This window comes from Tachypleus tridentatus, chromosome 9 (assembly GCF_004210375.1).
Source record: "Tachypleus tridentatus isolate NWPU-2018 chromosome 9, ASM421037v1, whole genome shotgun sequence".
Taxonomy (NCBI): Eukaryota; Metazoa; Arthropoda; class Merostomata; order Xiphosura; family Limulidae; genus Tachypleus; species Tachypleus tridentatus.
The window spans coordinates 32472605-32496810 of record NC_134833.1 but is presented as its reverse complement, the minus strand read 5'-3'; the positions used below and the strand labels follow the sequence as shown (position 1 = coordinate 32496810).

The window sequence follows — 24206 nt, the reverse complement described above, 5'->3', positions numbered from 1 at the left end:
GATAATCTCTCTAATTCTGTAAATTATCACAATATGCTTGAAATGCTCACTCAGAGACACGAGACACGTTCAATTACGCTCTGTTTCAGTAAGATATTAGCAAGTTTCTAGATGGCGTTGCTTAAAGTTGAGAAATGTATTCTCACTTTCCTCAAATTACTTGTTAAAAGTTCACGGTAAAAAAAGTGTTTAAAATATTGTTTTTATCTCTCTGACACACGAGAGTTGGGTGTGTTACGATCTTATTTGATGACGTGTGGAATGTCACTGTGGTCTAAAGTTACAACCTACATGTTAAACCTTGAGTAGGTTGAGAAACCATTAACTGTTTTAGTATTCTATTCTCTATTTATGTACCAGTAACACTTACGATATTCAGATTATTTCGTTTATTTAGAGCATTAGTTACACAAGAATTTGTCATTTATGCCAAAGCCTTATGTGTATCCTATCAACTAGTGTGGTGGGGGAATAAGCATCACGGTAGGGTGGATTAGATATTGTGTTGTTTGTTTGCAATACGGTTTATGTAGAACAAAAGTAAATATCACGGTTAGGTGAATTAGATATTGTGTTGTTTGTTTGAAATACGGTTTATGTAGAACAAAAGTAAACATCACGGTTAGATGAATTAGATATTGTGTTGTTTGAAATACGGTTTAGGTGGAACAAAAGTAATCTCCAGGTTGGGTGTATTAGATATTGTGTTGTTTGGAATACGGTTTAGGTGTAAGAAGAGTAAGCATCCGGTTGGTTATAATAAATGTTATTTCAGATATGGCTTAGGTGTAATAAAAGTAAGCGTCAGAGTTTGAAACATTGAATATTGCTATGTTTTTGAAATACAGTTTAGGTGGAATATTACAATTCTTCTAGAGGGTTCCTAATGGGCTCTATGCATCAGCTCAGGTATAATTATGAAGGCAGGGTTTTGATTGACTAGCTCCAGTTTTGATCGATAGAATGATTCACATTTGACTTATTGTAAACTTATTTAAAATGGTATTACCTCTGTTAAGATTTATTATAATCACTTTTTTCCTGTTTCTATAAACAGATCAACACGTCTTCATTTATTTATATATATACACGTATATATACAATTATTTAGGCGTTATTGAATTTTATGATTTTTCTAAATCACAATGTTTGTTCATGACCAAACTGCAGAGACTGACCAATCATGTGGGAGGTAATAACGTTCTTGATAATCTTCTGCTCACTGTATTTCTGTCGTGTTTTCCATATCCACACTTTTCCATAAGCACACAGTTGCGAGCAACAGTAGTCCCCCCACCTCCATTGCGCAGGAAATTTGGAGCCTCAAACCATTTATCCATGCATTCATTATTCATTAAGTCAAGTCCTCAGGGTAGCTCTTCAAACAGATCGATAATTCCTATTTCAATAGATATTATGTGGGAGTGATACGGCCATTCATTGTAGTGATTGTTGTTTCGTAAGAGGTTGCCGAAATACGTACCATATCCATTTCAGAAGATTGTTTTAAAGTAATAATATACATGTAAGTGTATATCGTTAAAATTCGCTGTGACTTGTTTATTTTAGTTTTTAACGAACCCCTACTGGTAATGAGGGGCAAGATTTACTTTCTTTATAGAACTATTTTTAGAGAGATGCCGCCTACTGGCTATCATTTTATTTGTGTACGTTTGGAATTACATAACCTTATTTAGAAAATACTCCACTCGCATGTATGGAGAAAGTTAGGCTTATGTGAAAAAATAAACAAACAATTGCTGACTTTTAAATGTTGTTATAAAAAGTATTAAAGAGACGAAGCATAATTAAATAGATGGCTGGACACTCGAGTGTTTATTCACATAGATAGTTGGACATTCAAGTGTTTACATGGAGAGATGGTTCGACAAACAAAGGTTCACGTAGAGAGATGACTGGATGTTCAAGTTCGTGTAGAGAGGTGGTTTTGTATTGAAGTCTCTGCGTATAGAGACGGTTGGACATTCGAGTGTTTACAAAGAGAGGTGGTTGGACAAGCAAATGTTTACATAGAGAAATGATTGGACATTCAAACGTTACACAGGATGTGGTTGAACATTCAAATGTTTGCTACGGAAAAATAATTGTACATTCAGGTGTTTGTGTATAAAAATGGTTGTACAAGCAAGTGTTTACTTTGGGAGATGGCTGGACATACAAATGATGGTTGGACATTCGAGTATTTATTTGCATTTAGGTGGACATATGATTTAACATTCAAATATTTGTACACTGATGTTTGATCATTCGAGTGTTTATTTACTGATGATGGTTGCACGTTTGAATATTTATATACTTATATTCAGACTTTCAAATGCTTAGGTATAGAGATGATTGGACATTCAAGTGTTTATGTATATACAGTGGAACCCCTCTAAAGCAGCCACCTTCAGAACTGAAACAAACTGGCCTGATAAGAGGGGTTCCACTGTACATAATTAGGGATTATGTAAATAAAAAAAGGGACTGTGAATGAATGACCGCTTTTAAGGGGTGGCCGCTTAGAGGGATTCCACTGTATAATGTAAAAACTCGTTTATATATTTTAGCTACAAAATGACAAAATATGTTTTGTTGCCTGCATGATAATATAAACAAATTACATCCGTTTACAATTTTTTTGCGATCAGATCTGAAATTTTATACACAGCTTACAAGTAGAGAGAACATGTTCCACTTTTGTCCATCAACACTGAATCATGGATACACGAAGCATAGTTTCTCTTAAGGTTTTACAACCAATTTTCAATATTTTTTTACATTCCGTTTTCTTTATATCTTTATTTCTTGATATTTATTACCCATAGCTTTCTATGTCATTAGAAAATAACAGTCTTTATGTTCGATACCCGTGGTGAGCAGAGCAAAAAGGTCCCGGTATGGCCATGTGGCTAATGTGCTCGATTTGCGATACGAGGGTCGCGGGTTCGAATCCCCGTCACACCAAAACATGCTTGCCCTTTCAGCCGTAGAGACGTTATAATGTTACGGTCAATCTCACTATTCGTTGGCGGTGAGTGGTGATGACTATCTGCCTTCCCTCTAGTATTACACTGCTAAATTTGGGACGACTAGCGCAGATAGCCCTCGTGTAGCTCTGCGAGAAATTAAAAGACAAACAAACAAGCTTTATGTTCGTGAATGTAAAATATAAGATAGCATAAACTTAAAAAGTTTCACAAATTAATAATAATAAAGAAAGAGTATTACAAACGGAAATCAACATAACAAGACATGTTTAAAACGTAATATCTACTGATTTCTTTTCACAGGGTGCTTATAAGTAATCGGACAGATGTGTATAGCGGAAGAATAAGCACTTCATATGTTTAAACACACGAAAATAAAATATCTGAATAAAAGACATGACGTTTTTCTGTTGAAGCATCTAATGAATTAGAAAATATTTGGATTAATTAACTAGCCCAAATCTACCCAGCATTATATGTGAGTTACAACTATAAACGTGTATTTAGAAATAAGGTTTGAAGTCTCTGTCTTTAACAATTTACAAATATAAGTGTGCTTTGAAGTATTAAAGTACATTTAAATAGTTGACCTTACACCGTATGTGTGTGTGTCCATTTACAGAGAGGGCGGATGATGCGAGTATCTGTTCAGATACATGACTGTATTTATTAGTATGTACTTGGAGATATAGCTGTACTTTCATGTGGCAATTTAGAGATGGCTTTACTCGTGAATATTCATTTAGATGGATGGCTATACTTGTGGATATTTATTTATTAGATGACCGTATTTATAAGTATTAATTTAAGAGAAATTTTTGAATTTGTGGGTATCCACTTAGACAGACGATCACACTTGTGAGTATCCTCTTAGACAGATTATTATACTTGAGTTTCTTAAACAGAGTATTATATTTGTGGGTATCCTGTTACACAGATGATTATACATGTAAGTATCTTCTTAGACAGGTAATTATACTTGAGTATCTTCTTAAACATATTATTATACTTGTGGGTATCTTTTTGGTTGATTTTACTTGAGTATCTTATTAGACAGATGATTATATTTGTGATTGTCCTCTTAGACAAATGAGTATACTTGTGAGTATCTTCTTAGATAAATTATTATACTTGTATCTTCTTACACAGATTATTTTACTTGTGAGTATTTTCTTAGAAAGATGATTGTACTTGTATCTTCTTAGAAAAGTTATTGTACTTAAGAGCACCTTATAAGACAGATGATAAAACTTTGAGTATTTTTAGGTGGTTTTACTTTGAGTATCTTCTAGACATATTATTATAATTTGAGTATTTTCTTAGAGAGATGATTATACTTGTGAGCATCTTCTTAGAGAGACGAATATACTTTGAGTATCATCTTACATAGATTATTATACATGTACTTGTGAGTATCTTCTTAGACAGATGATTATACTTGAGTTTCTTAGACAGAGCATTATATTTGTGGGTAACCTGTTACACAGATGATTATACCTGTAAGTATCATCTTAGACAGGTAATTATACTTGAGTTTCTTAGACAGAGTATTATATTTGTGGGTAACCTGTTACACAGATGATTATACCTGTAAGTATCATCTTAGACAGGTAATTATACTTGAGTTTCTTAGACAGAGTATTATATTTGTGGGTAACCTGTTACACAGATGATTATACCTGTAAGTATCATCTTAGACAGGTAATTATACTTGAGTTTCTTAGACAGAGTATTATATTTGTGGGTAGCCTGTTACACAGATGATTATATCTGTAAGTATCTTCTTAGACAGGTAATTATACTTGAAAATATCTTCTTAAACATATTATTATACTTGTGGGTATCTTCTTAGATGATTTTACTTGAGTATCATATTAGACAGATGATTATATTTGTGATTGTTCTCTTAGACAAATTAGTATACTTGTATCTTCTTACACATATTATTTTACTTGTGAGTATTTTCTTAGAAAGATGATTATATTTGTATTTTCTTAAAAAAATTATTATACTTGAGAGCATCTTATAAGACAGATGATAAGACTGAGTATTTTTAGGTGGTTTTACTTTGAGTATCTTCTCAGACAGATTATTATACTTTGAGTATCTTCTCAGACAGATTATTATACTTTGAGTATCTTCTCAGACAGATTATTATACTTTGAGTATCTTCTCAGACAGATTATTATACTTTGAGTATCTTCTTAGACAGATGATTATACTTGTGAGCATCTTCTTAGAGAGGTGAATATACTTTGAATATCATCTTACACAGATTATTATACTTTTAGTATATTCTTAGACAGATGATTATACATGTGGGTATCTTCTTAGACAGATGATTATACTTGTGGGTATCTTCTTAGATAGATTATTATACATGTGGGTATCTTCTTAGACAGATTATTATACTTGTGGGTATCTTCTTAGATAGATTATTATACATGTGGGTATCTTCTTATACAGATGATTATACATGTGGGTATCATATTAGACAGATTATTATACTTGTGGGTATCTTCTTAGACAGATTATTATACATGTGGGTATCTTCTTAGACAGATGATTATACATGTGGGTATCTTATTAGACAGATGATTATGCATGTGGGTATCTTCTTAGATAGATTATTATACATGTGGGTATCTTCTTAGACAGATTATTATATATGTGGGTATCTTCTTAGACAGATGATTATACATGTGGGTATCTTCTTAGACAGATCATTATACATGTGGGTATCTTCTTAGACAGATTTTTATACATGTGGGTATCTTCTTAGACAGATTATTATACATGTGGGTATCTTCTTAGACAGATTATACATGTGGGTATCTTCTTAGACAGATTATTATACATGTGGGTATCTTCTTAGACAGATTATTATACATGTGGGTATCTTCTTAGACAGATTATTATACATGTGGGTATCTTCTTAGACAGATTATTATACATGTGGGTATCTTCTTAGACAGATTATTTTACTTACACAATTCCGCTGTGGAAGCTGTTTTAAGTTTTCATGAACGTGACACTTAGTGCTTATCTTGAATATTTGTCTATGTAAACTAACATTATCGTTTCACATGTTCACGTTAAGAAGTGTTTTTTTTTCATTTATTCCAGCCATGTTTCAGACACCACTTGTGCCGACGATGCTCCATAATAATCCAAACCACCACATGAATTCCCTACCACCTTCCAACAGGTCGGGTCCCGGCCCCGGAGCACCCGTAAACCTGTCTCATTCGTCGGGATTGCCAATGAGGCCCAGTCCACCGGTTCCGATGCTCCCAAACAGTACCAGTCATTCGTCCCCTTCTCCGGGACGAAAGGAGGTACAATCCCCCAGCCAAACTCACATGTCGTCACAACATCAGCATCAACAGTTTTCTCAGCTCCAACAACATCTTCAAGTTAGCCAATCTCTTCATCAGGTAAAAACAAATGCAATGCTTATTTCTATCTATCTATCTTCTTTTTTTTTTCTGGAGTAGCACGTATTGTTTTATATTATAGTCACTTAAAATAATCAGGTTGTGATAAACACAAATTGTTTTTTGTCATTGTATATTTTATTTTCTAATCTGTTTCTACACAAACCAACTAATGTCGTTGTCTTGAATTAAACATATTTTAAAATCATATTTACTCAGTTTTTTATTATTGTAAATTTAAAAACAGGATACACATGAAATCCATTTATGAATACCAGAAAACTATTTTTTTCAAAGCTATTCATTCAATGATTACTAACCCTTGAAAAATACCAAAATGTACGTACAGACACCTCCAGAGACCTCCAGAGGTCGCGTTTTGTCCTTCTTGTAGATTTGATTAATAAATATGTTCTGCGTCAAGTATTTAACAATAATCCTGTAAATTGCACCAAGTATTTTTTGTTAATTTGTTTTGTAAACTATACCTTTATTTTCGAATTGTGTCATTATAATTCATCATATTAAGAACTTGCCCAAAAGCTTTCTTTACAGTATTTAACTGTGAAAATGGGTCCGGCATGGCCAGGTGGATAAGGCACTCAAATTGTAATCTGAGAGTCGTGGATTCGAATCCCCGTCACACCAAACATGTTCTCCCTTTCAGCTGTTGGGGCGTTATAAAGTTTCGGTTGATCCTACTATTCATTAGTAAAAGAGTAGACCAAGAGTTATCGGCGGGCGGTGATGACTAGCTGCCTTGCATGTGGTCTTACACGCTAAATTAGGGATGGCTAGCGCAGATAACCCTCGTGTAGTTTTACGCGAAATTCAAAACAAACCAACCAAAAACTGTGAAAAATCCACGAAGTCCAATAAGTCAGTTGTCACTTGTTTGAACTATAATTTTGGAATTATAATAACACTTTGAAATATTTTGTGTTTTTTTTCGCACGATTAGTTTTTGTACTTCGAGAAAAGATTTCACAATGAGTTGTTTGTTATTATTCTTGCCTTAAAGCTCAATGATTACTAAAAACTAACATTCTACCATACAGTAATTCTACGTTTATCTTCTGAACTATTTCTTTTGTATGGTCTTTTTTTCATACTTTACCACGTGTACAACATACAAGTCAGTTTGCACCTACTTTAACATTCTGATTTCATGTACAATTTTTTCTCTTCAAATTTAACAACGTGTTAGACGTCTCATACTTTGATTTGTTATCCACTTAAGCTGTATGATAGTTCTACACTTTTTTGTCATTCCTTACACTGAGTTTTGTAAAAAAAACGTAAAATTATTCAATATTATGCATTATGTGCACTTTATCGGCAGTTAACTCTATAAAAACTGCCCTGTAAGTTAAAGGTTAATATGTTTTTACAGGTCTTTAAGTTGAAGGTTAATTTATTTTTACAAGTCTTAAAGTTGAAGGTTAATTTATTTTTCAAGTCTTAAAGTTGAAGGTTAATTTATTTTTCAAGTCTTAAAGTTGAAGGGTAATTTATTTTTCAAGTCTTAAAGTTGAAGGGTAATTTATTTTTCAAGTCTTAAAGTTGAAGGGTAATATATTTTTACAAGTCTTTAAGTTGAAGGTTAATATATTTTAGAAGCCTGAAGTTTAAAGGCTAATATATCTTTACAAGCCTGTAATCTAAAGGTTAATACATTTTTACAACTCTCTAATATAAAGGTTAATATATTCTTGTATAGGAACTCCCCATAATTTCTTTTATGTTCTATTTTCTGGTAAACAACTAAACTGATCCGTTTTCTAAACACCGTGCTGTACTCTTTGTTTCTGTGGCTGACGTTAATAACAAAAGAATACAATTTAACTTCGTTATTTTGTTCATGAGAAACATATTCAAATATATAATACAAATAAGTCAAAATCCGCTGTAGAGTTCGTCGCGATAAGCTTGTACTATAGTAGATCAGTTGTAGTTTTGTTAATGTTGAATATATCCCGAAGAGATCTTTTTCGTTATCCCAAAATGCCAGTACACTGACATCTCGTCTCAAACTGGTTGGAAATCACAGGATGTAGTTACTATCAACCCTAAACCTTTATGTTTTCATTCATACAAAGGTAGATCTACTCCCCAAGGTCATTTGGGTGTCAAAACTAACATTCTGTCGTGCGTAAGTATTAGTTATAAAAAAATTCAAATCATTTTTTGCATGTTTCAAGTGCTGAAACTGAATCTAATATTACTTAACTCCGCCATTTATTTATTGTTCTATGTGCCAAAATTTAAGACAAACGTCCCGTATACGCTTCGAATTTCTTTTCCACTGCTGATTAAAATATCATAACTATAACTGAGTATTTACCATCTTTTTCTAGAAATCCTAAATTTTAAATTGTAAGAGTTTTATAAGGTTATTCACTTAGCAAATAAGAAAAAAAATGACGTTACGTGACTAAATATAAATCAAAAAACAGTTATATTGAAACATTAAGAATTTTTCAAGTTCATTCAATTTTGGTGGTTTAGCAGCGTGTAGGTTATAAAATCAGCAATAACAATAATGGACTTGGAGTAGCTTGGTCAGTAACGGATCGGACTGCAGTTCAAAATCCCAAGGCTCGAGACCACAGGGAGCCCGGCATGGCCAGGTGGCTAAGGCACTGTAATTGTAATCCGAGGGTCGCGGGTTAGAATCCCCGTCACACCAAACATGCTCGCCCTTTCAGCCGTGGGGGTGTTATAATGTGAGGTTTAATCCCACTATTCGTTGATAAAAGAGTAGGCCAAGAGGTCGCAGTGGGTGGTGATGACTAGTTGCCTTCTCTCTAGTCTTACACTACTAAATTAGGAACGGTTAGCGCAGATAGCCCTCGAGTAGCTTTGTGCGAAATTCAAAACAAATAAACAAATTTCTTCAACACTATATGGTAGGTTTACATAGGTTTTGAAATATTGTATTTCAAACAATCCTCAGGGTTGGGTTTTTTCTTGTTTATCAGTACTGTGTTAGTCCTTTCATTAATAGAATATATATAATATGGTATAATAACTACACTGTATTATTTTACGGCATGAAAAACGGTATATCCTTTTCTCAAATTCTTTCAAAATTTCTATAGATTCAGTTTCACATTCCATATTATTCTACCAAACTGTTCTACTAAGCTTTAGTTAGCTGACGTTGAAGTTTTAGTTAAATGATGAAAAGTGAAAAAGAAGAAAACAAAATACAAGAGTGTAAGCCATCTTGGAATTTGGTTAACACTAGTACCAGTGAAGACTGTTTAACATTCCACCTTTCAAACTGTATATTATTAGAAGAGTGTAAGCCATCTTGGAATTTGGTTAACACTAGTACCAGTGAAGACTGTTTAACATTCCACCTTTCAAACTGTATATTATTAGAAGAGTGTAAGCCATCTTGGAATTTGGTTAACACTAGTACCAGTGAAGACTGTTTAACATTCCACCTTTCAAACTGTATATTATTAGAAGAGTAAAAGCCATCTTGGAATTTGGTTAACACTAGTACCAGTGAAGACTGTTTAACATTCCACCTTCCAAACTGTATATTATTCCAGTGCCAATTCTTTTTCCCGTGAAATTTGACCGCGCGAGAACTAGATGTTAACGTCGTTCGTTAGTATCCCTTTGCAGCAGAATCTCACTTTAGGGCCATGGAGGCGTTATAAGAATGACTGTCAAATTTCTCTTTTCGATTAAAGTATCTCAAGAATTGGCGTTGGGTGTATTTGACTATTTGTATTTTCCCTAGTTTGTCAGCTCAAAATTAGATATTTTAGTGCATTTATTCGTTGCGTAGCTCTGTAAAAATATCTTAAGTAAACAATAAACAAACAAATAAAACTTAGTGTTGTTATAGATTTTTAACCAAATAGTGTTAACTCAATCTTCCAAACTGTATGCTACTGTCTATTGTTGTATCTCACTATCAAACTTCATTCGAAGCAATGTTTACTCTTTGTCTTCCATATTCTACCTTGGGCTTATTTTAGATGTGTTTGGCTACAGTTTATAACATATGTAACTGAGTCCTAACGCAATATTTGAAGCTTTATCAAACTGTTTACAAACTACAGGCCGACAGGCCGCGTGGAGCGCCACCTCTTAACAGTTGTAGTTAAAAAGTAACAGAAACCTCAAGCAAGGTGACTTTGTTCGAACTTCTGACCTGATTGTAGCTGTTTTTAACTTAGCATTACTTTTTGTATTTGTTGTCTTGCGTTTCAATCAGGAAACTATTATTTTACTCAGATATTTTTAAAAATCCAGCATGGTTTCAGTGGTTAACGGTGTGAAAGTTGTGATTTTTGTTTTCAGTTGTTGATGGTTTCCATCTACCATGGGGGGCCCGGCATGGCCAGGTGGTTAAGGCGCTCGACTCGTAATGTGAGATTCGCGGGCTGGAATCCCAGTCACACCAAACATGCTCGCTCTTTCAGCCGTGGGGCGTTATAAATTGTCGGTCAATCCCACTATTCGTTGGTAAAAGAGTAGCCCAAGAGTTGGCGGTGGGTGGTGATGACTAGCTGCCTGCCCTCCAGTCTTACTCTTCAAAATTTGATACGACTAGCGCAGATATCCCTCGTGTGGCTTTGCGCGAAATTCAAAACAAACAAACTAATCTACCATGGGGAGTGCAATATGTAATTTAGAATGTTTGCGAAAGCTACACAAGAAGTTATCTGTACGTAGTCGTCCATAATTTTGAACTGATAAATTAAATGAAGGGCAGCTATTGAACAGCTCTCCCTTCAAAATGTTGCCTGATAATGTCATATGAGTTTACTGTCACTTTTATATCGCATCCACGGCTTCAAAATTCAGAGCGTATTTGTGCGACATTGTGAACTATGAATTCTCAGATTTACAGACTAGGTACGCTAACCACTAGGCTAAGCTAATGTGAGCTTCGATTTTTATATTTATTTTGCACGTTATAAAAAAACAACTTAATATTTTAAACTTTCCTAAAGAGGTAAATTGTATCTATCTGCTAATGCACAAAAGTGAATAAACGTGCATACTTTCTTAATCTTGCATTATAATTTTACATATTTATAAAAGCAACAGGTTTTAATTGGCTCGTTGTTTGAGGCAATTACGTTATATCATACAATAAGTACTGTGTAGCTACTATGTCATAAAAAGACGTGTGGAAGATGAGAAATTTGTTTTTGATGTACTATTAAAATATTTAGTGCCCTCTTTTCTGCAAATTGTCATTTAGAAGCTTAATATTATGGTGTTTTCAAATGTCAGCAAATATGCAGTTTTTTCAGAAGAGTAACTTGAACAAAACTAAATAGTCTACGTTATCGTCACATCAATCTGCCGTACGGGTATGTATGTCGGCTTTTCCTGCTAAGCTCCCTGTGCCAGGTTGTATGTATACATACAATCACAGTAGTTGTATGTAGGTCATGGACTAAAAGTAGCCGGGCAACAGGAGCTCAGCAAGGGACCTGTATTATACAGGATATGACAGTATTTTCTATGCTTTTCTTGTCTATAATGGAGTTGGAAGGCTCGTCCCAGTCGCTGCATTTTTTTTTCTTCACTCTAGTCTGCCCTTTGTGAAAATTCAACTAGTCTTTGTTCTACTTATGTCTTCGTGCCGACTACAAAGCACGTGAGCGCACATCATGTGTATTTTGATGGAATGTTTTCTTCACTGAGTTCACTACGATTGTATTTGGAGAAAATAGTATTTGTTATGAGGTACCGTGGTCTAGACTAGCCTGGTGGTTCGGGCGATCAACTCACAAACTGTGGTTCGAATCCAACCACCGAACATGCTTACCTTTCAGCATTAGAGTGACTCAAGAGTTGGCTGTTGGTGGTTTATCGCTTCTAAATTAGGAAGGATCAGCGCAAATAGCCAACGAGTAGCTTTGAGCGAACTTCAACAAATACTGAACTAACATACGGCAATACAAAGAAAAAATAGGGGTGATGCACATTACTTTAAGTACTGCTTTCAGTTTCTCTTAGGAACACGCTATTAGTAATCCAACTTTCCATAGCCTTTTAACTGATTCAAACTTATTTTTGGTACACAATGATAATTTGGACAGCTATTATATTTCAGAGTGGTTAGGCTAATGAATCACGTTTACTAGACTGTTTATCACTAGTTTTGTTTGAACCATGGTGAAAAGCACATTCTCTATTCCATATGTCGTACAAGTTAGTTAACTAATCTAAAAGTCTCAGGTTCGAGTCGCGAAACTGGCGAATATCCTCTGCTGAACAAAGCTATATTGTCGGCTGGTGCAGCTGACTGGCCTCCTTCCCTCTTGTCAGTAGTTTGAAATTAGGGCTATTCTGAATCTTAGGGGTATCTTCCCTGGCCGTTTAGCTCACGTTCGCTGAAGGTGCCATCCAAGATGAAAAATTCCAATCGTCTTTGTTTTATTCCAAGCAGTTCTCTACCTAAGCTTCTGTCAGTTTCACGTCAGTATTTTCTTCGATGCAGCGAACTGTCTTTGTGAACCCAATAATCACGTGATTAACTACTGACAAACAAACAAATGAAACTACTTTAGGAAAGTTAGTGTTAAATACAAGGTGGATAGCTCCCTGATCTGTTCAAAAGTTAATGTTTTCCTTATCGAGGTTATAAATTCCCAATGAAAACCAAAAAGTTAAATATGTAGAGGTAACATCCATTATTTAATTTCACGCTGGTTTTTATGACTTTTCTTGCCTCTTTAATTCATTTTATCACATACTTCAACATTCCGTATTTTTTTTAAGCCTAAAATTTTTCCCATAAAAAAATCTAGACGTAATGTACATAAACCATTTCTTAAATCACTAATATAATACGTTTACAGTTTTTAATAGGAAAATATAATTAAATGAACGGTAGTTAATATTATTTTGTTTGTTTTGGGAACGTACAAGATTTGCGTTCGAATGTAATAATTCATTAAAATTGTTTTTCTTTTATTTCTACAAGTATTGAGTGAATAATGAGGAAATAAACCACCATGACACTTGAGTAAGGAAGCACATTATGGTAACATAACAATGAATTTTCAAACAATGATTTACAGCATAAATGTAGTGCGTTCTCCCTAAAATAAATCACTTCATTATGCTTATAAATCGTTATTATTACTATTGTACATTTTGGTTGTCAGTTCCTGTAGTTTTGAACTTATTCAATTAATTCCGTGGTTTACGTTTTATCAGAAAAAAAATGGTTGTTTTAAGGGTGTAAATTTCTTGTAATAAACTTTTTTATTTTAAAAATACCCAATTTCTTTCATGTTAGTGGCGTCCTCTAAAGTCTTATTTAGTTTAATATTCGAATTATAAAAAAACACATTTATTTCTGTGCACTTACGATAATTCAATCTTTATAATCGATAGAATATGTCCTCATTCTCTGAGACTAAACAAGTCAAAGTAAGTGTTCGTGCATACATTTCTCCAAGGGAACCTCTGTTTATGTTCGAATACGTATAGTGTAACGTAACGCTGAAATTTAAATTTGCACTAAACTGGAGTAAAAGAGAAGACAATTTCGTTATCTCCTTCGTGGCGTGGCGTCGTGAGCGTTTATAAAATGTTCCAATGTTCCGTACATAATCAGCATTAAGGGAATGCTGCGATCTTCTGTAGTTTTAGTGTTACTCGTAACAAGTTAAAATACCATAACACAGGTTAGAACTGTGGGTACATAGCGCATGACTAAATATTCTTCCTTGTTTACATAATACATCAAGTTACGGCCTCTGTCAACAAACTTTTAATTATAATTTGAGCAAGCGTCCCTGTTTATGTATACCCACTCAACTTGACTATCGTTTGTTTCAATATGGCGGAACAAGGTTTCTCACTCCCTCCTCGACTCGTCTGCGTACAATTACGTTGGTTAGGTACACTTATGAATCTTATACTTCCCCTTTATTATCGTAGGACTTGACAGAACATGTTCAAAGGCTCAGTATAAACTAATATTTGGATGTACAATAACAAATAGTTTGTTTAAGCACGAGTGTTTAACCAGTGTTCTCTCTCCATAGTGCCCACTTAAAAGGTATGGCGTGCAACCCTTTCGTACCATTAATACTACAAGCGGCCGTTAAAGGACGATGACGAAAGTGGGAGGGGCCACGAATCCTGTGCATTACAAAAGATATTTGCGCTTTTCTTACTCTCAAGCTCCCTATTGTTTCTGTGCTGCTTCAAACAACAACAAAAGTCAAGCTAAAAAACAAAGTTTAATAGACGTTACTCATCAGACGCTTTAAGCCTATTTTCCTTAATATTTTACGAAGATAGGCGTTGGAAACAAACTATGTGTGGAGAAGGCGGTGAATGGTAAAGTGAATCAAGATTCAAAAACCAGGGGGTTTCGATGACATTCTTCAAAATGTTTTTAAACAAGAATAACTAGTTTTGGCTCTATTTTGATGCACGTGGAACCAAAGTATGATCTGAATCATGGAGAAAAAAAGCAAGCGAAATTAATGCAGAAATAAGCAGTCTAAAGACCCACTTCTACAACCTATTTTGTATCACACTATTTATCTCGTATTTTCGACTCTTTATTTTTATCTACCAAATTCGTTTTAAAATTTTCATTTGCTGTACAATCGTTATTTCGGGTCGGAAATTCAGTTCAAAGTGAGAACATAAACCTATCGAAATTTATGAAAGGGGTACTGATCCCCCTATTGCTGTAATTGTATCAGATTTGTGTCATTTCTCCCTCCCTGTGGCACAGTGATATATCTACGGGCTTATACTGTTAGAAACCGGGTTTCGATACCTGTAGTGGGCAAAACACAGATAGTCCTTTGTATAACTTTGTGATTAATAACATACAAAATCAAACTGGTGTTGTAGTTAATTTTTTATCGTTGTTTCATAGACAAGATATTAATTAGGACAAAGTGACGCGTAAGAAAAGTTGTATTCCTGACTGGAAGAACTGAGTAGATAGAAGTGACAATCCTAACGTCTACTGACCATAATCATGACTAACTTAGCAGACTTTTGAGTACTTTTGCAATTATCATCAACTCGATCATAAGTTTCTTTTTATTTACAGTATATGTCTTGCACTTTTCAATTTCAACCTATGAAAACAGGGAATAACTTAGCAAAATATTATCACTAGCGTTTTAAGTTTCTTAGATCTGTATATATCTTGGGCCAAATGTGGGCTAATAGTTAACGTAATGAGCTATGGATCAGATGGTCCAAGGTTCGGGATAATATTATGAATCTGAACGCGCTACACAGTGTCAGCTTTGGATGTGTTATATAAGTGTAATAGTCAGTCTGGTTATTCAATTTAAGGTGGGTGGCAGGTGCTGATGACTAGTAAGTAGTCCCAACTTAAGAACGGCTACACCTGAACTGTAGAAGCTCTGACCTGAGTGTTTAACCCATGTGAGTAACTCGGACTGATTTGAAAATGAAGGCATGAACTCCTGAGTATAGAATGCCGGAGCTTTTTACGTTGTAACCTAGCTTTTCTTTTAATTGTTTAAATAAACAATTAAAATTAGTTTATTTCACATTAGGTTTTTCTGACTTGTTTCGTCATTAGTTCTTTTGTTTTTAGTAGCAGATGTGTAAGTTGAATCATCTTGTAGTTGAACGTAATTCTCATCAAGTTATTGTTAAATCCTTCTTGAATTTTTCAAATACAAGTAACAGTTGTAACCGAATTCGGAGATTACGTTTCATTTTCACCTACAAATGTAGTTTTTCATGTCTCAGCTTATTTGCAACAATTGGGTTCCCAGAACCGTAAAAAACCTTCGAAATTTTGAATGACAAAGGTGAAACTGATTATTTGTTTTTAGTACAAAGCAGCACACTATAGCCATCTGCGCATGGAATCGAACCTCGGATGTTAACGATGTAAATTGTAAACTTACCGTTGACTTGAAGGAGTTTCATCTTTACAACTAAATAAATGTATACTACACTAAAACAAAATATATTATAATTACAACAAATACATCAGTAGTGTCCCAGTTAATAATTTCGTGAAAGAGATTTTTATTTCTTTTATAGGATGAACAGTTTTCCAGAGAACGATCTGTCTCAAGAGGGCGTTTACTCTAATCAAAAAGTTTTCAGCCACACCTAAAATTGACTTTTCAAGATATTAGTTAATGTGAGATTCATTAGGTACTCAACTAATGGTGATAACGTATTTCGTAGAGTTACTCAAACCGTAACAAGTAGTTGTCCCTTTTGTTTGTAACAACTTTAGGCAAGGTAGACAATGAGGGGTTGAACTTTTCTTTTAGATAAACCCTGCTTTGGTTCGTAAGAGGATAATGTTTCAGTATCTATACTCAGTACATCATTGGATGAATTGAATAAATTTCGATACGTCATTCAGTTTAACAATCTAGCGAAGAGCATTTTATAAAAACAAAAACAAAACAAAAACTTTAATGTCGTAAAAGTACCTTTATTTTGTATGAAAACGTGATTTGATTTAATCAACAAACAGGCTTACCTTAACAAAATTCAACCTGGAATATATACTGCTTATCAATATGTTTAGTGTGTATAGTTTATTGTGTAGTTCTGTGCTCTGCCCACCACGGATATGGAAACCTAGTTTCTAGTCTGCAAACATACCGCTGTGGCACGGGGGAGGGGCATTAAAGTAAGCAATAACTATCCAGGATCCAGATCTTTTAAAAATTCTTAACTATACAAGTTATAAGAAATCGGTGATATAGACACATATTTGCTGACAAGCCGGTGAGAGATAGGATTGTTTACAAGAAAAACAAAACAAAAACAACTTGGATAATAAGAGTGTAATATAAACCAATCTGTGTTTGAGAAGCAAATATTAGTTGGCCTATAGATCAAACGTCTATCACAGGCTTTAAATAACAGTTCTGATATTAACCAAATATGCCATGAAAGGAATTTTACCTTTGATATTAATGTTGATATTTCTCTGAAGCAAACTTCAAGAAGCAGTGTAGTCGTTAAAAACTCGATTCGTGTTTTGCATCGACAATAATTAATTAAATAGTATACACTTTTTAACTTTATAAATGTATTTATTATAATCAGAAAGAATGCACTAAGTTTCACTTGAAGTAAACTAATTATTAGCACATTACTTTCTGTGTCCATTATGGTCAGAATATTATATTTCCTGATGGAAGATATGTTTGTTTGGTGGAAGATTACTACTCTTATTCAATACGATCAGAATGTCACATGTTATAATCGGAGATGTATTTTTAGTACAATATTACGAACTGTTTTAATTATAATCATAATATCACACGTTCTGATGGAAGATGTGGGGCTTGGAAGAATATTTCTACATGTATTCGTTGTGATCAGAATGTCACATGTTTTGGTTGGATACATTGTGATTATAATTTTACATGTTATGGCAATAGATACAAAATGTATTGAAGGATTTAAGCTGGAAGTTTTGTACATGTTTCAGTTAGCGAATGTATTGAGTGAGCAGACGCTCAAACATTCTGTTTCGTAAATAATCTCAAAAACCATTCAAGTTTCTTACGACGTAATTCCGTACTTTTACCTTTATCGTATTCGTGATTGTTTTTATAGATTTAGTGTTCTGTAAATTAGTTTAATATTCCAACAACATTAACAGCTTGAAAAAAATTTGCAACAAGTGAACGAAACATGGGATTATCAACCTGTTTATACCAAGAACAGGAGACGAGAGATCATGCGAGAGAAGAAAATTACAAACATATTTTTCAGCTCGTTCGACATTAAATGAAATGGCAGGCATTAGGTTTAATGTTTGTATTTCCATTTCAGTCTGATTGAAGATGAACACCTCTTTCACTTGTACTTGCTACTGTTTAGCCTCAGGCTGTCATTTATGTATTTTGGACCATAAGCAACACCTAGCGATCATCAGTTGTTGTCTTCATTCAATACGTCTTTGTCGCCGTCAAACTTGTTCAGTGGAAAACTTTTAGATTATTCAAGGTACCAGCAAACTCCTTCAGTTATTTTCCTGAAGCAGTTACTTCACTGGTTTATACAAGCACATGGCCTAGAGGTTAGCCTGCTGTCCCGCGGATTGAAGGACCCCAGTCTCGTTCTGCTTGGAGTTATAAACAAAAACAAAAATCGGTTTGACACGGTCTAGTGTGAATCCGGGGGCTCATGGATCGTATACTGTTGCCGAAAAAAACGTGCCTGCATTTTGGCCTATGGATGCTATATAAAAATGACCGTCAAATCTCACTCTTTGGCTAGGCAAAAGTTGGTGGTGGGCGAAATTGACTACCTACTTCCCTCTAGTCTATCAGCTCAAAATTAGGGACAGTTGTGCTCTAAAAGCTAGCCTTTTTGTAGCTTTGTGCGAAATATCTAATACAACAAAATACAATTTATCAGAAAGGTCTAGATAACGTGTCAAAGTTAAGAATTAAAGCGTTCACCTAGGCACACCATCCGTACTTTAAGCTATTGTTGGATTATAAGAGTGACAGTCAGTCCTGACGAGTACTGCCCATGTGTTACATAAGGTATTGTTCTGATTGAAAATACGAAATACTTGTAGCAATTTCTCGTGAATTGTAACAGCCTCTCAGACGTAAGGTGATAACAAGGAACCGGTAGGATATGTTGACATTTAGTGAAACAACTAAAACTGTCTTACAAAACCATAAAACCCTGCCCGATAATAGCCACCTTTAGAAGCATTAAAATCGATAATGCTTTTTTTAAGCACCAAAACACATGATATACAGAAATTAGATGAAAAGTTTTTCCCTATTGGCCGAGAACAATATTAATATTAATAATAAAATATTTATTATTGCATCAATGAATTCGCTTATTTGAAACCAGACTTTCTCATTAAATGTATATTTTTGTCGATTTTTAAGTACGGTATTTAAAATACTTTAATATTATGAATGGATTTAAATTAACCATTTTTAATCTGTTTCTAAATCGGTCAATTTGTAGTGGATATTGGACTTGAGAAAAAACGAAACATTTCAGGAATGCAATTGTACATTTGTAGTCACTGAATATTAGTCTCATATTCAACTGCAGTGTGGGAAATTTGGAGTGCATTCAATAAAAATCAACAGTGAAAAAGGTTTAAGTTTTGGTATTGTTTTTTGATATGAGAAACGTACTCTCCCCACCTCCTGCATCAGTGCGTGAGTGGTTCTCTCCCCATGCCTGAGAGGTGAGCTTTGCATTAAAGCTTTTCTATCTCACTGGGTAAGTTCGTAACATTAAGTAGAGTATAGGAATTATTACGTAAGAAAGGTCAAGTGAACTAACATGGCTTGGCAGTGCTGAGGTTTACAAATAAACAACAACTATTTTATATTGATATTTTTGGTGTGCAAGAACAGTAAAGGGAACCCTAGTCCAGTGGACTGGTGTGCAGGATAAGCAGTAAGTCCATGTTTTTGTTTGTTATTCCAAGGGCACAGGAGAGTACGGACAACCGAGCTCCCCCATTTCCCTTACACCGGTTCTGGTTGAAACTCAAATCCAGCGGTTAGCGGAAGCAGCAGAGATGCTGGTCAAGACGCTACCACCTTTAGAACCTAAACCTCAAAATAACAAGAAGAAGATAAGTAAAGAATTAGAGGTAGGCAATGTTCTATTTAAACCAGAATTAACAACATCTAACCAAGGGAGGTAGGGGGTGTACGGTTGTGACTACTTCTTACTGGCAAGTCTCTAGATGAAAGGTAAGTCGTTTTGGTGCAGAAAACAATAAAAATAAGCAAATCAATTTTGGATGGTAAGTACGTCCGATTCAGATGGAATCTTATGCGTAGATGAGGTGTAATGTTGTTATGTCCCTTCTACTGGTTAGAATCTATCGAACAATTGATTATTGTTTTAAATGTTGAAAACACTTGTTTCTTACTGTATGTAGAGTTAAGGTTAAAGTTGGGCATGATTCGTCCTGCTATCGCATGGTATTCGTAACAATTTCGACCCAAGAAAAATGATTTGTGGTAACAATTTTCGTAGGATTTGTTAAAACGAGTTAGAAGACAAACAGTAGTAAAGTGTCGTTTGTATTATTTCAAAGCATTCAGAGGTGTTAATAATAGCAGACAACTGTTGCCTCTGATTTTGTCAATCGTTAATAAACCTTTGTAGAAAAGTAAATAATTTCTGTTACTGGTCGCTGTTGCAGTTTGAAAAAGAAAGGTGAGTTTATGGGACCCCTATTAACTGTTCATCAAAAGTGGCGGAAAGATAAGGTGGGTTAATTCGGTTATTATTGTTACATACGTATGCATAAACACAAACAAAACGTGAAGACAATCAAGAAAAACTGTTATTCGTAATTGTGTCAAAGCTGTTCCATCGTTTTGATAAACAACAGATAACTTAGTTACAGTTTGTGAACGTTTCTTTCACCATTTTAAATTACTTCGTTAGTGCAACGAAGAAAGCTAGGCCTAACTACAGTGATGTTTGTAGCTGAAAATAATCAAGTAATCTAACTAGTTTGGGTCTTGCTGAATTTAACTGCTTCGCATAAGGTAAAGTAATTAGTGTTTAGGTGAGTATGAACGATATTTTGTACATTTGCTGTATTTCTACGAAGAATTTAGGCGTAAGCATTTCTGACATCCCGTATCCATCAACCTAATGACTCGCACGCTTTACTATTTAAAAATATTGTTAAATATATACATATGTATTAGTAGTCTTAATTCCATGTAACTATGGTTTATATATTACGACAAAGTCTAACAATTATCAGTGAGTATTGATCAACTTTGGCACTGGATTTGAGACATTTACCATGTATAAGTGAGGAACACATGATGGTTTAGTAATTAAAATATCAGTCTGGGTAGAAAATGAGTTATTTACCTTGTTTAATTAAAAAAGCTAGCATGATGTTTTAATTATTAAAATATCAGTTAGGAAAGAAAACGAATTAATGATTTGCCATGTATAAGTGAGGAGCTTGTTTGTTTGTTTTTGTAAATTTCGCACAAAGCTACTCGAGGGCTATCTGTGCTAACCGTCCCTAATTTAGCAGTGTAAGACTAGAGGGAAGGCAGCTAGTCATCATCACCCACCGCCAACTCTTGGGCTACTCTTTTACCAACGAATAGTGGGATTGACCGTCACATTATAACACCCCCACGGCTGAAAGGGCGAGCATGTTTAGCGCGACGAGGATGCGAACCCGCGACCCTCACATTACGAGTCGCACGCCTTAACACGCTTGGCCATGCCAGGCCAAGTGAGGAGCTTAGCGTGATGTTTTACTTCATAAAATATCGGTTTGGGAAGAAAACGAATTAATGATTTGCCATGTATAAGTGAGGAGCTTAGCATGATGTTTTACTTCATAAAATATCGGTTAGGGAAGAAAACGAATTAATGATTTGCCATGTATAAGTGAGGAGCTTAGCATGATGTTTTACTTGATAAAATATCGGTTAGGGAAAAAAACGAATTAATGATTTGCCATGTATAAGTGAGGAGCTCAGCATGATGTTTTACTTGATAAAATATCGGTTAGGGAAGAAAACGAATTAATGATTTGCCATGTATATGTGAGGAGCTCAGCATGATGTTTTGCTTGATAAAATATCAGTTAGGGAAGAAAACGAATTAATGATTTACCATGTATAAGAGAGGAGCTTAGCATGATGTTTCAGTAATTAAATCACTATTTAGAGAAAAAAACACGAGGAAATTATGATAGCTCGTGTACGTTCACTGGCAACACCTGTCTCTAACGATATATCAATCATCTTATGTTATACTGAACTATTCTGGTTTAGGATAGATGAAGTACCTTTTTATTCTATTAGCCGTAGCTACGTGATTTGGTTAGATCTGTATAGCTAATACTAAGACATACTGATTGTATGTGGAAAACACGACTCTAAATCACGTGGTGATAAAGCATCAAAAAACAATAGCATTTGGTCATCAGAGAGAGAATAGCAGAAGGAGTTCATTTGTGATATTAATATCTGGTAGATTTATTCTACAGCTTGAAAGTATGCCTTATGATATGAACTTCATTGGTATACCTTAAAATGTATAAAGTTAACCAATTAGAGATGTTTTCTAACTTAGTTACATGTTAGATTAACCGAGTAAGGGTTATCATTCTTGGCTTCAATATGGGACGAGAGGTAAAAGCTCTTTTTCTGTGCTGTGATTAAGAAAATTTATGGCGCTTATAAAGTGCGTGGAAAACTCTTGTGAATTTCGGATTTTACTAATTAAAAAGTCTTTGTGGACCAGGAAAAGTCACGTGCTCTGAAATTTTATCACAAAAGAAAGAGTTTATTTTTGAATGATAGGACTAATTCACTTAGCTCTCAAACTGCGATGAACATCTTTTGGTAACAGTATCTTACTACAAACAACAATGAGCAAATATATTGATTTAGAATATTTTGAAAATGTGATATATTCTTAATATTTTATCGGATTCTGGTTACCTTCCACGTGGACAACAATTACAATTATTTTGTTTCCATTTCTTACGTTTCACGTGGACAACAATCACAATAATCCTGTTTCTATTATTTATTGAAGAAAATAAATCCCAATTATTTCGTGGTTTATTTTATTCAGCCAGTTTTTTCAATATTCTTATGTAGGCTTTTTCTTACTAAAATGCTTCAAAATTTTCTGCCAAACGATGTAGAAACTGTAAGTATGTATGTACTTGTTAAGAACTTTATATAATTTTCTTATCGCTTGTCTTTTGTGAAGTTTGAGGTGATTTCTCAAGACCTTTCTTGTAAACAAGAAAGATCCTGACAAATGACAACATATCTTCTAGGAACGCCTAGTGAAAGCGAATATTTCATGTAAAGTTATGAAGAATTCACTCTTTGTGTTTCATGTATTCTAAGACATAATCTACCGTAAACCGTTAAATATTTTATTTTTTTGAGTAAACGTTTTCTCAGTCTAAGCAAGTTGTTGATCACTATTTATGGCAAGCGGTCCCACATAAGAACAGCGGTGAGTCTATGGACTTACAATGCTAAGACAATTCGGGGTTCGATTCTCCACGGTAGACACAGCAAATAGTCCAGTGTGGCTTTGCCTAAACAACATCAACATGATAAGCGACTTTTTATATGATGAATAGGTTTGTAATAAATTGTGAAACATTGCCTTACTGTGCAACCCTTTGGCCATAACTTAAAATATTATTTTTATAACATGGCAAAAAGGGTTTGTAGTGAAATTGAAACTTTGATTTACAATATGGAGGCCGTTGGCCACACCCCCATGCTGCTCAACAGTACGTCAAGTCTGAAGGCTTATAACACTAATAACTGGACAGGTTTCTGTACTCGTCGTGGGCACAACACAGATAACCCATTATGTAACTGCGTGTAATAACAAACAAACTGTTGGCCCCGATTTGTGGTAAAATGTTAATTTTGTTTTATTGTTTGTTTGTTTTGAATTTCGTGCAAAGTACACAAGGGCTATCTGCGCTAGCCGTCCCTAATTTAGCAGTGTGAGACTAGAGGGAAGGCAACTGGTCATCACCACCCACCGCCAACTCTTGGGCTACTCTTTTACCAACGAATAGTGGGATTGACCGTCACATTATAACGCCCCCACGGCTGAAAGGGCGAGCATGTTTGGTGCGACTGGGATTCGAACCCGTGACTTTTGGATTACGAGTCGAACGCCTTAACACGCTTGGCCATGCCGGGCCGATTTTGTTTTATATGGCATATAGGCCTGGTAATGGAGTGGAAACATTGACGTTCTTTATGCAATCCAC

General features: G+C 34.6%; 1 protein-coding gene across 1 annotated transcript in view; it reads left to right on the top strand.

Moving 5' to 3' along the window:
- LOC143225002 (NGFI-A-binding protein 1-like) overlaps positions 1-24206 on the top strand; it is a 154364-nt gene that overhangs the window by 89145 nt on the left and 41013 nt on the right. The window contains 2 exon segments of the mRNA XM_076453611.1: positions 6117-6427; positions 19878-20045. Coding sequence (XP_076309726.1) covers positions 6117-6427; positions 19878-20045 — 479 coding nt within the window.